The 13,608-nt window shown below is 44.5% G+C and overlaps 1 protein-coding gene across 1 annotated transcript in view; it reads left to right on the forward strand.

Moving 5' to 3' along the window:
- The window catches only part of LOC106651610 (lysine-specific demethylase 6A), a 63,234-nt gene that overhangs the window by 37,890 nt on the left and 11,736 nt on the right, over nt 1–13,608 (forward strand). Inside the window, exons 4-5 of the mRNA XM_023462299.1 lie at nt 12,192–12,370; nt 12,597–12,725. Of these exons, the coding sequence (XP_023318067.1) occupies nt 12,192–12,370; nt 12,597–12,725 (308 nt within the window). The remainder of the gene's footprint in view (nt 1–12,191; nt 12,371–12,596; nt 12,726–13,608) is intronic.

Consider the following 13,608-nt stretch of genomic DNA (forward strand, 5'->3'; position numbering starts at 1 on the left):
GGCGCCGATGTCAGACTAGTCAATGCAGAAGGATCAACGCCACTGCATATCTTTTGCAAGAAATACGACAACGTGGAATTGGCACAGCTTCTATTTGATTTAAGCAATGAAAAACATCAGTTGTCGCAAGTCGACGTTCGAGATAAGTCGGGCAAGACACCACTACACTTGGCTCTGGAGCACACACACGAAAATGTAGCCGAATTTCTGCTCCGAAAGGGGGCAGATCCGAACCTGGCCGATGCGGAAGGATCGACTCCTCTGCACAAAATTTGTCAGTATTTTCAGGATGGCTATGAGACGGCGGAAATGTTGTTTCGTATCAGCGCCGAAAAAAACCAGGTGGTGTCGCTCAACGCACTGACTGAGTCGGGTCAAACACCGCTGCATATCACTCTTTCCCGGGAAACTCTGGACAAAGATTTGGTCCAATTACTACTAAACGAAGGTGCCGATCCGAGACTATTCAATGCAGAGGGATTAACACCACTCCATATCTTTTGTAAGAAATACGACGACGTCAACACGGCGAAGCATTTATTGGACTTGAACAACGAAAAACATCAGTTGGCGCAGGTCGACGTCCAAGATAATTTGGGTAATGCTCCGTTACACTTGGCTCTGCAGTACGGACACAAAAATACAGCCGAGGTGCTGCTCCAAAACGGGGCGAATCCAAACTTGACCAATGCCAAAGGATTTACTCCTCTTCACAAAATTTGCAGGTATTGGCCCGATGGCTACGAATCGGCGGAGATGTTATTTAGGATCAGTGCCGAAAAAAAGCAGCTGGTGGCGCTCAACGCATTGACTAAGTTGGGTCAAACACCGCTGCATCTAGCTCTGTCCCAAGAAACTCTGGGCAAACATTTGGTCCTATTACTATTGACAAACGGTGCCAATCCTAATTTGGCTAATGCAAAAGGATTGACTCCTTTGCATATTATTTGCCAAAGAAGGGAGTACGCTGACTTTGTGGAGCTGTTCTTCAAGATCAACGACGACAGGCAGCAGACGGTGCGGGTCGACGCCCGAGATAAGTTGAACCAGACACCGCTACACTTAGCTGTGCTTCACGACAATCAGACTGCAACCCAAGTTTTGCTAAGAAGAGGAGCCAATCCCAATTCAACTAGACCAGGGGGATTGACTCCTCTGCATATTATTTGTCAGAATGAGAACAGAGAGGACTTGGCGAAGCTATTCTTCAAGACTTGCAAAGAAGTCAATCGGGTGGTGCAGGTCGATGCGAAGGACAAGGAAGGACGCACACCGCTGCAAATGGCCGTAGCAAATTTTATGCCGGATACGGTCGACGTACTCTTGGATAATGGCGCTGATTTGTCCGGCTTGGTTCTCGCCGATATGTGTGAGTTTGGGCCGAAATTCGAAAAGCAGCTTGAAAAATGGTGTAGTTTTGCAGTGAGATTTGCGTCTGGCGCTTTGGCCATGGTCGAGCGTCTCGAAAAAAGAGGATATCCACTGGACCGAAGAGACGCCCTGATGATCATGAAATTGTTCGCTAAATACCAATTGTTCGAGAAGTCGTTGAATTTTCAAAAATCTTGGCACGACGACGTAAAGTTCGTGAGCAAAGCGAAAGACATGAAGATTATTCCAAGTATTTCGCTTCACGATTTGATCCAGCTACCACCTAAAGAGGCGGCGAGACAACTCACGTATCAGGACTACTTCAATTTTGCGCGTTCGGAAAAATTAGGCAAATTAGGCAAATTAAACAAAGTAAGCCGCATAAGGTTTGTCCGGCCTTGTGTTGCTCATCTGTGTGAGAAATTATCGAGAAAATTTTTCCTGCGATGCGCAATAGATCCTTTTATGGAGTTGACGCACTACCGACTGCCGATTCTCTGCTCTGACATGATCATCGAGCAGCAGACGAACAAAGATTTGTGGCATATTTGCTTGGCGAGAGAAAAGAAAAGCAAACTTTAATGGCGATGGGCATATTTGTCGCATTTTTTTTTTGTACAATATCGTTTTAATAATAAATAAATTGAATAAAAATTGAATTCATCAATTGATTAAGATTTTTTCTATCCCTCTCTATTCGTCGTCCTTAATCCATTGCACGGCGATTGGCAACTTTTTGTTGTTGTTGAATTTTTTGAAAATTCATACCACCCGTATCGCGACGTAGAAGGGGTTATTACGATTTAAGCTACGGCGATACAACTCACGCGCATATCCAATGAGGCTCGTGATTTACGATCTCTCAAACACATACATTGTAAATCGTATTAAATGTATATTCGAACGTTTAATCCATTCTAATCTCTCGAATCTTCGAACGTACGAGAGGTGTCGGCCGTGATATATGTTTGTTCGTGTCTTTTTTATGCCTCTTTTCGAGCTTATTATTCACTATTTATACGTTAACTTTTATTGAGATCGGAAATATTTGTTGTTTCTTTTTATCCCCGTGTGCGCGCGCGTATGATTTATCAGTTATGATAGTATTCAAATCATATTAAAATCAATCATTCGAAACCTACGAATAACACAGTGCTTCGATGCTAAAAGTAAGCTGCGTTTGACCAAAGGCTCGCGTGCGGCATTAAAAAAAAAACATTAAATACGGAGTGCATCGTTGAGCGGCTAAAATGTATTTTTAAAGCGGTCGAATGTGCGAATGCAACATTATTATTATGATTATTATGGTGTACACAAATGCGTGAACCGAATTTATTGAAACTTTTTAAAAGGACCGACTCTCTTTCGGAAAGGCTATCTTTAAATCATGCAGCCATCGGTCGATGCTTCCCGAAGTATGAATGTATACGGACGATTACCATGAAGCCTTTTTTGCTCGACCTATGGCCCTCTCTCGAGATGAAAAAAAAAAGAAAAAGAAGGTCCGAGCGTTGAAACGAGTGACTGATATACCTGCGTCTAAAGATTCTTCCTTTCAAATTGAATTTTGTGAAAAATATACGACTCGCGAATCATTTGCGAGTTTTTTCATTCACAATATACGCGGCAATTACTTTTATGCGTTGCGTATACAAAATATGCCTATAACATCGACATTTATGGCGAAAATATACTTTATGCTCTCGTTTCACCCCGCGACATCGTAATATATAAGTACATATATTTATGCTTTTATTCTTTTTTTTTTAGTTCTCGTACATATATACACACACACTCGCGTTATTTTTTCCTACGTAGCGGCGCCCTGGACTCGTTCCTTTCATCCCTCTCGCAGAGAGAAGTATACACTATAATATGTATGGGAGTTTTGGGGGGGTCGAAGAACCGGCGAGAGAATATTTCATACGTGTATCCGAGACTCGGAGAAAAATAAAACTCGCTCGCTCTCTCTCGTTCGGGTGCCTCGCGTATACCTTTTTCCTTCCTTGTTCGCGCGTCGGTGCGTCACGTATGCGTGCGTACTCGCACGGCTGTATACGTATATATAGAGTTTCACAAAAGAGGACGGAAAACGGCGGTTCAGGTTGAATTAAATTGAATCCAGCGTGCCCTGCGTTGTATATATCGTACGTCAACTTTGATCGCTCGATCGTTTTTTCTTTCTTTTCTTTCACGGGAGCTGCTGCTGCTGCTGCTTTTATTGCTTTTAGCAGCAGCTAAATAAATCACAATGTTTAACTCGTAACAAGCAGCAGTAACAGCAGTGCAGTGCAAGTACAGTGCGCAAAGAGCCACCTTGCAATTATTTAATAAAGAAATTTTTCTTTTTATGTCGTGCGAGAGAATTTCCGTTTCGCTCTCTCTCTCTCTCTCTCTCGCAAAGCGCATTCGCATTGTGACGAGTTTTGACAGAGAGGAGGATGAGAAGAAGAAGAGGTTGAAAAAAATTACCCAGAGTCGAAGGAAACGGATGCCAAGTTTTCTCTTATACTTTTGTGCGTGTATGCATTTGCGGCTTGCGACGTTATTGAATGCGAAACGATCATAATACCCATAACTCGTTCGTGCGGTTCTGTAATTTGAATCATCGGCCCAAATCGTGGCTGAAATTCAAATGTATATAATAACACCCGCCGTCGTCGCTGCTGCTCGGTCGAGCTGAAAAACGTCAACAATACACACACACACATAGCCGAGCTCTCGGATAAGATACGTAATATACTGTAGCACAAGAGCTCAAGAGAGTTCGAGACGCACAAACTCAGCCGCAGAGAAGACGTCCAGCTGGTGAATACACTGCGCGTCTGGTATACATAACGCTGTATGCGCGAAGCAGCTGCCCACATCCGGCCCTTTTCTTCCTCACTTTATTCCGGAGCCCGAGCGATCTTTATATATATACATGTTGTTTGCCGGAGCATATGTGCGCGCCAAGTACATCGGGGCTATATAATAATGTAATATAATGTACACATACGCGCATCAAGGGGTGGAGCTCAATCAAAGAGAAACTTCTTTTATTTTATTTTCTGTTTTTTTTTGCGCAATGTTTGACTTTCCAATGGGGCGCATCATCTTGATTTTTCGTGTTTCGGGGGTTTCTAATGGGAGGATGTAATGCATATAATGCGGTTCACCGAAGTGCGCTCCGCTCGTCGACGATGATTGATGCGAAATTTTGAGAGCTTAATTAGCTGTGCCGCAGTTGTTTTCTCGAAAATCAAATAACGTTTTTTTATTTCTCACGCGCGACTACCTGTTAATCCTCTTTTTATTTGGCAAGCGTTTCGTTAACGACAACACGGCCTCCCGTGTTACGCGCCCGAGCTCATTGAAGCTTGCTTTTTTTTCAGTGCCCGCAGAAACGCGCGCGAGATTTTTATCGCGTTTATATTAACCGGGCGAACGAGTCGCGTCGCATCGCGCGACATACGGTACTCGCGTACAATTTACACAGCTCAAATTCTGCGTTTTAAACGCGAGATAAGTAATAATATGAGTTCTCGAGTCAAGGATTGGTATTTACCATAGTATAATATACACGCGGTTATAGCCTCGTAGCGTAAGATTGTATTCCTCGGAAGTGCTTAATGCCGCGAAAAAAAATAATTAAACGCGACGATATCTGCGCGACACGATCGCAACAACGGCGAGGAGTAGTATATAGTCTCGGAGGGTACGCGCGAGCTTTAAGTGAATAATTTTTATATTATCGCGCGGTAGTAATGCCCGCGTGAACACGCATACATTTACAGAATGTAAACTGCGGTCTTGGGGTGGCTAGCGTAATGAAAAACGCGCTCTATGCGTATGCGCGCAAGAGTCCGCGATAAAAATCTCCTTCTAGAAAATGATGCATTAAATGTACAATCGCGGCCGTCGTGCAGCCAGGGGTCATAAACGGAATCTCGTTTTGATAAAATAATCACGTTAAGGAACGAGCTCGTGTACGGGAAAAAAATTTGCCGAAAACGAGATACGAGACTCGGCTTTTCGTTTCGCGCACTTTTTTCTTTTTCAAGGAGAGTGACGTCGTCCTCCGCGCCGCGCATTTCTACGAGCGCAGTCGAGAATCCCGTATTGACCTCGAAAAGCCGCTGCTGCAGGCCATGCACATTACGTATACAAAAAAATTCAAATATAAGCGCGTCATTACGGATGAAGTCGGCCCGATGCATTCTCTCTCTCTTTCTCGTCTCTTCGGCGTCGTGCGGATCCGCGCAGCCAACGTCTTCTCGTTGCGTGTGCCGAGCTGCGCGCACACACACACACACACTCACACACATTTGAACGAGACGTATAATGCGCGCAGAAGGTGCACAGGAACGAACGGGAGAATGAGGGAAAAGGTGGTCGCGTGCCGGATTGCGCTTCCTTAAAAAGAGTGTACCGCTGCACCTGCGTTTTTTATATATACTCATATGTATACACGCATGTACACACCTTTATCCTTACGACTCCTCTCATTCTTTCTCTTTTACAAGCGCAGATTTCCGTTGTTATTGTTAGTATTATTTTTTTTTTTCAATTTTATTATCGCTGCTTCGATAGATGTAGACAATAGTATATAATAAATGGTAGCGAACAAGTCAGCTGCTGCTGCTGCTGCTGCTGCGGAAGATATAAATTAATTCGAGGCTCGACTCGCCTCGTATATATTTTATATCGTATACAATTATAATCGAAATTATTATTATAGCCCAGGCTAGTTTTTATTTTATCGTCCAGCATGCACACGTACACACAGCCTCGTTACATATCGTTAATTTGTGAAAACGATTAAAAAATAAGTCCGTGTCCCCGTGAGACGATTATTAGCATGCCGATGACACGAGTTAAGGTATATAACAAAAACAGGTGAAAGCCACTGCTCAAAGTCAATATTCCGTCAACGCCAAACGTGAAATTTGCAAAATTAACCGCATTTAAATGCGATACCCTTCCGAGCAGCGCCATTGCGACACACTTTTAAGTATTTTTCCTTACCTCCTCCTCCTGTTCTTCAAAATATTTCAACGGTTGCAACGGTCGTCGCCGTACGTTATACAATAAATAAAGCTATGCAGCTGCGATTTCTCGGAGGCGCGGAAAATAAATTACTCTCACTCTCGGCGAGGAGTAATCGCTCGGCTCGATCTATCGATGCTCTACTGGCGATACGTATGTTTTTTTTCTCCTTCGGATGTTTTACATTTTATTATATACGCGAACGGAAAAAAAATGCAATTCGAATCGACGGTTTTTCAACCTCGCTCGCTCGCTCGCAGCTTTTTCATCTTCTCGTTCGCGCCCAAGATTTACCCACCTGCTTGTGCTGTTGTTCGCTACACGCAGACGGGGCTTGCATCTGCTGCTGCTGCTCCTTTTCTTTCAAGCACCTGCCGCGCTCTTTCGCCTTCGCCAAAGTGCAATATTTATCGACGGGGCGCGTGCCACGCATCGACGAATAATTATACCGATCGATCGTTCGCGAGTACACACAGCGTTCGACCCTTTTTCTCCACGATAATAATGATGGTTATTAACGTTCGATGCTGGAACAAAAATGCTTTTCAGAAATGCATCGAAAACTCTGATTACGAATGTAAAAAAAATGCAGCTGTGCAGTAAAAAATTTCCATAACGAAAGATCCTGCCAACCGCAATCGTAACTCATCTCTCGGCCTCTCTATCTTGCTGCCTTTCGACCCGCAAAATCCCATCGACCGTAATAGAGCCACGAGGCTGTGTCGCGCTCTTGCACCATCCTCGCGAACGGTATACAAAAGTGCGCCTCGCTTCGTAATTTTTTTTCTCTCTCGTTCACTGCACATCGTGTCGCAAGCGCGATGGCAAGAACACAGAAGACGTTTCGCGGCTGCGGAAGCCGGGGGAATGCATTGTATCGTACTTACGCACGCGTTGACGAAACTTTTCGCATAATCGAATGTGTTCGTTATTATTCTTCGATCGTTGCAAATTTACGGCCGATTTTTTGAAGCAATATATCGCGGAATATATACCATTCGCAGTAACCGCAACGTCGTCAGTTGTTGGTTGCTCTTTTTTTTTTTCAATTTACAGCCTACGTTTTTCCTCGAGTGTATACCGCAGCGATTGCGCGCTGGCAATTTTCGAGCTTGGAAATCTCTCTCTCTCTTGCTGCGTTGCTATAGCCAGAACAAAATTATACTCTATATTCTACCGAAAGTGTTTCACTCTCTTGGGAGTGAAGGAGAGAGGTAGAGAGAAAATTGAAAATGCTCCGTGTATACGGTCGTTTTCCAGGCCTTGCGAAAGACCAAGGCTTTTCCCTCTTATTAATTTCTTGTATATATCTATCCAGTTGGCTATTTTTATCGTCTGTATAGCGCAGCTCTTAATCAAATAGTGCGCGAGCACTTAGTTTTTGGAAATATACTCCGTGCACGGAGAGATTAATAGGCGCACACGATATACGCGGGGCTTAATTGACTTTCAAATTTAATTAAGGTGAAGTTAGCGCATGCTGCTGCACAAACAAACATATAGATATCTCTCTTTCTCTCGCTCGTCGCGCCGAGTGCATACGCGCGCCCGCGCGGCTTTTACAAATGACGCAACAGACTTAATAATCGCTTATATACCCATGTACTCGCACATCCCCCTTGTAATACGTGGAAAAAGTCGGCGTAACGTTTAATGCATTCTCAATTATCGCCATAATTTACACTCTCGTCTTTCTCTCTGCTGCGTGTGTGTATATACCTTAGATTCGATCTTTTATCGCGTCGTTAGAATCGTAATACTCTCGGCTTGTGTAGTTGTTGCGTTATAAGACCATGTGTCAAAGTCAATGCTGCGGATAAATCATGCCGCGGATTTTCCATCTCTCTCTTTCTTTCTCGCGCGCGTTACACACGGTGTGCGCAATATTTTCCGTAGAAAGTGAAGGGTATCCAGCGCGTATGAGTGAGCGAGTATATGCGCGCGTGTGTGGGTTTTGCGTCTTGTTTATTATTACGGAGAGCTCGAAGCGAAGTCACGCGCTAGCTTCGGCCTTTTGTCTATTGTTTTTTGCCTCGTGCTATGGGCCACTCGATAACAAATACAGCTTATGTAAGGGACTTCCATTGTTGTACACATTTTTATGAGCACCGAACTTTGAACATTTTTAGGCACGTTGAGTTTGGTAAACAACAAGTCATGCTGCACTTCTCTAATTTTTCGAGGTTGCTGTACTGCCCATGCGCACCGTGGTCCATCGAAAATATGAAACCTGAAATCTTACGACAACAGTTTAAATGTATCAAATGCTATGTGTAGAACATCTGTAACACCGTAACAATGTATTTAATTGTTTTTGAGTATCCACTTTCAAACAGGACATTGAAAACTTTCACAGCCTATTATTGTAAATAAATAAATTAGAAACATTGATTCCTGCTATCAACCCTTGAAGTTTCACTTCAAAAGTACACGCACACCGTGCAAAATCATCCTCGTAACCGTTTAAACATCGTATGTGAAACGTGCGCGTCGCGACAAGCGCGTTACAAAACTCGCGAATACTTAAACGCACGCAAAAACGTCGCGCATCGTCGTCGTCGCGCCTCAAAAGCGCCATCGATCTTTTTCGAGCGTTTCATTTTTCTCGACTCCGCAGCTGCTGCTTTGCGTCTAATGCACGCGTACTCGGTAATGTGCGTGGCACACAACATTGTGTCACCATAGCTTTCGGACTTGTCATTTACGAAGCGCATTACGGTGAACTAAGAGTCAATTACTTTCACGCGCACGTCTATGCACGTATGTTTGCTTTTCTTATTGCGCAACGAGTATGACGATAGTTGCACAATTGCACTTTCGTCGTTGGCTGCTGTTGCTATAGTACCAATTATGTATACCCGATCGCGAGCGATTAAATAAACATCGGAGCTAGAACTCGCAACGGTCGATTTTTGCCTCCCTGAAATTATAACCACGAAGCGAGGTAAGATTTTTGACAATCACCGCCTCGAAAGCGGGTTAACGAGCTTCGATCGTACGTATATATAGTTTTGTAAGCGTGCACGTGCGTATAATAGTCTCGACTATTGTTTTGCCAGCCACATATAATATCGATTGTAATTCGAAATCAGTGTTTGTCTTGCAAAAGCTCCGAATGCGTGTGTATCACAATAGAAACGAAGACGGAGAGAGAAAGAAAAAAAGCATTAGCATACATTGTTATTCGCGCAGCTCGTATCCATGAAAATAGATGTAAATGTCTCTCTCTCTCTCTCTAATCTATTATCTATGTGGGTCAGTGATTCCAACTGCAAGACTACTGTACGTAATCGGATACCCGAGTTCGTCGTGAAAAACATAATTACGTAATAAAATTAATTAATTAATTTTAATGAAACTGCGCGGTGTGCTGCCGCACGCACCGCGATATGTCATGCGCCATGCAAGTACGAAATTGACAAAGTATAAGAATTACCCGATATACAGCTGAGATAGTTGCTGCACATACACACGTATATATTACGCGGCGAATGTAGGTCACGATGAAATCGTTTGTCTTCCTACTACATAGTGTACGTCAGTGTGCGTCTATATACGAGTATGGTGCAAAGTCATAGTTCGCTTTCGCTTATCGGCCGCGCAGCACATAATAATAAATGCGCGCGCGTCAGAAAACGCGCGGGTGGAAACTCGACATATGAGTTGCGCAATTCGTCCGTCTCTCTCTATAACATTTCTAAGCTATTATATATAGTGGGTAGCGGGGCACGAAGAAGGGGATATTTTTCTTCCATACGGTGACTTGGAAAGTTTATCCTTCCTTGGTCGGGACCGGAGCTTGTCGTTGTTGCGACGTTGTACCAATCAATCGAACCGTTTTCGTCTGATGCAAGCTCTCTCTGTCTCGCATAGCACGGCGCAGCACTGCATGCATAAACGAGCGTGGCTGTAAATGGAGTTCGTGTATCTTATATCGTTATTATTGTTATTATCGTAGCGGAAGTCGACGGTCGTTAAACTCTCTCGCTCGCTTTTTTCGAGCGATCGACGAGCTTTGATGACAGCTAGCAGAGAGAGAGAGACGAATTGTATCGCTCTCCCGGTATTATGTACACGCGCAAGATGGGACCGATTGTCCTCTCTACTGCTGCTGCTGCTACTGTCATACGCAGCGCTGCGTGAACAAAGTTTTCCGGAGCACGAAAAGCCCCCGCACGAGTGGCGCGAGCATTTTTTTCTTTCTTGCCGATACTTTCTTTCTTTATTTCATTCGCGATGATCTCTGCCGCTGCTTCTAGCTAAGCTCAGCGAGGCTCGCGCGACGAGAGAGAATAAAATGCGATATTTAACGACGACAAAGCGCTGCTCTTGCGTGCGGATCATCGAGATAGACAAGAGAGAGAGAGAGAGAGAGAGAGAGAGAGAGACGGAGAGCAGTGTACGAGTATATAAAACATCTTATTACAACGGCCGCCTGCAACAATGCGCTGCTGCTTATAAGGTCTTATGTACGCGATGCGTGCACGTATACGCAGAGAATGAAACTGGAACGCGCGCAAAAGAGAGCTTAATATTGGCTCGAATGAGCCTTAGTCTGTATGTATAACAGCGCGTAATACTTGGAGCTACGCACACACGTACACACGTTGCATCTCTTTCTCCCGAGTTATTTTATATTATGTCCCGCGCTCGGCTGAAACTTTTTCTTCCTCCTCGACGCACTCTCGGTGTTCTCTTTCCTTTGGCACTTGTAAGCGCTCCGTATACATCTCGTACGCTTCCCTTCTCGTATCGTATACGTGCTCGCCGACGACCTCGAAAAAAAAAAGAAAAAATTTAAAAGGAAAATCAATTACAATGACCCGAGCAACAAAAATTACAATAAACGTATAGTTGTCGGCTCGCGCGCGTGTCGCATAATACAACGCTGCGAAAATTCAATTTCCGCGAGAATCGGAGCTGCATCGAGCGCGCAGCTCGTACCGCGCCAGCTGATGTGTGTGTACGTGAGAAAAGAAGACGGACGGATTCGGACGACGACAACTCGCGTACTCTACATACGTATATATAGCGATAGCGCGAGAGAGCGCGTCATCGTCCTTGGTGAAGCTAAACTCAGGGCTGGCCTCCCCACCTATATAATTCGCTGTACCGCTACTTCGCGTTCGCGCGCGCGCGCTAACATTCGCTCGCGGGAAAAATGCGCTACGCTAGCTGGAAAAAAAAGGCCTACGTTGGCACGTGTGCCGCTGCACAACATGCATTTGCAACAACTGCAAGGCTACATGCTGCTGCCGCTGCTGCTGCTTGCGCAATTGTTGTGTGTGCGTATGTGCCTAGGTGCCGCTTGTTTCTCGTTCTCTATCTCTTTTTCTCGTGCGATACGTAGCGCTGGGCTCTATACTTGTCAAGTGCATTGAGTAGTAGTAGTAGTAGTAGTAGTATTATGTGCACGCGTGTTATCGGGCGCTGGCGGTAACCGGGCTCTCTTGGATTTTCACGTCGAGGTGAGAGAATTTGATCAACGACGACAGGCGCGAAAGCGAAAATGTATAGCGATAATAATTGCCGAGCATCAGTATACGGAGATCCGTTTGTATAGCGGCGCGTGTGCTCGATTCGAGAGACGAGTAGCTCTGGTGCTAGATAAAAAATCCTCTCGTCAACGCGTTGCTCGATATCAAGTTTTTGTAAAATTTTCAATTTCATTCATGTTCTGCGAGTCAGGTTGCGATCTTATCTTTTTATTGAACGAATAAAATTTATTTGCAAATTGTATAACGACATTTCGTGTATCCACGTGACTGATGTACATGTTTTTTTTTCTTCAGGGCGACAAAGGCTTTCCAGCAGGTGATATGGGTGGATCCGAGTTTCTCGCGCGCCTGCGAGGTCCACTTGCGGCTCGGTCTCATATTGAAGGTACATAATGACTTCGAGGCCTCGCTGAAGCATCTGGGATTGGCGCTCATCGACGTCGCGTCGCCGTCGTCGCTCACAAAAGTCGAAAGTAAGTACAATGATAAAATGGATGCAAACGTGCTGTGTGCGAGAAAATGTAATTCATAAGAAAGCGGTCATTTCATACAGATTCTTCGAGTGGAATACAGCGAAGGTCTTGTTGTGTTTGTCTGATTTTTTTTTATATAATACATACTCGTCACGCACCTGACACGACCGATCATCGATCCTTACTAATCGACTCTTTTTTTTTCTCTCTCGTTTGCCAATTGCAGTTAAATTTCACATAGCCCACGTGCTCGAGCTACAAGGCAAGACCCGCGCGGCGAGGGACCAGTACGAGGCCATCCTCAAAGAGAAGAACGTTCCGTTGCACTTGAAGGCAGATATATGCCGTCAGTTGGGTAAGTGGAGAAATATATTTTTGTACACACACGCGCACATTACTATTATTATAACGCAGCACGTGCAGATATATATCGCATGTGCTACGTTGTGCTGTTCCCCTTTGACGCCGTGACATATTTTCATTATTATATATATTTGCCGCCGGCGGCGGCGGCGGTCGAACGCGCGCGAGTAGCAGCACTGCTGCGCCGCCGCCATTCGCGAGCGTGAGAAAAAGGGTTTGTGTTTACTCTGCAGCAGCACCACCACCGACCTATATGTGTACTCGGTGTTATGATCGCAAACATATCATATACATGTACATAGAGAACTCGCTCGACGAAAGAATCTCGTAAGGGTTTTTCTAATGCAGCAGCATTCTAACATCGAGAATAGAAAAATTTTAATACAATAACTGAACGTCAGCTGATACCGTGTACACAAGATGTTCGATTCCACATGCGACTTATTTATTTTCTCGCTGACGAAAGTCTTGCATTATTCTGACCTATATCCGCGCGTCTACGTAGGGATTCGCTCGATTTTTTCTTCTTCTGCTTTTCTTTTTGTACTCAAAAAAGTCCTCTGGCTCTTCCTTTCTTCGAGCTTCCATTATTTCGTACTTCTTTTCTCTCTCTCTCTCGCTTTCTTCTCTTTCTTCGCGCTGCGTGTATACGAAACGAACGAGACAGCTCGCGTTCTATTCACCCACCCGAGAGAGGTCTTTTCACGTGTGCGTTTGTGTATGTGTGCAGTCTATACAGAGAGAGAGAGAGAGGAGTACGCGCTCGGGGGAGATTTTCTTTTTGTAATTTTATCCATCGCCATCGATGCAACAACGATGGAACGACGCCCTCCGCACGCGCGCCGCGTTGTACGTATATTACACGAAGAAAGTAT

The sequence above is a fragment of the Trichogramma pretiosum genome, unplaced genomic scaffold (assembly GCF_000599845.2).
Source record: "Trichogramma pretiosum strain Unisexual culture from Peru unplaced genomic scaffold, Tpre_2.0 scaffold3, whole genome shotgun sequence".
Taxonomy (NCBI): Eukaryota; Metazoa; Arthropoda; class Insecta; order Hymenoptera; family Trichogrammatidae; genus Trichogramma; species Trichogramma pretiosum.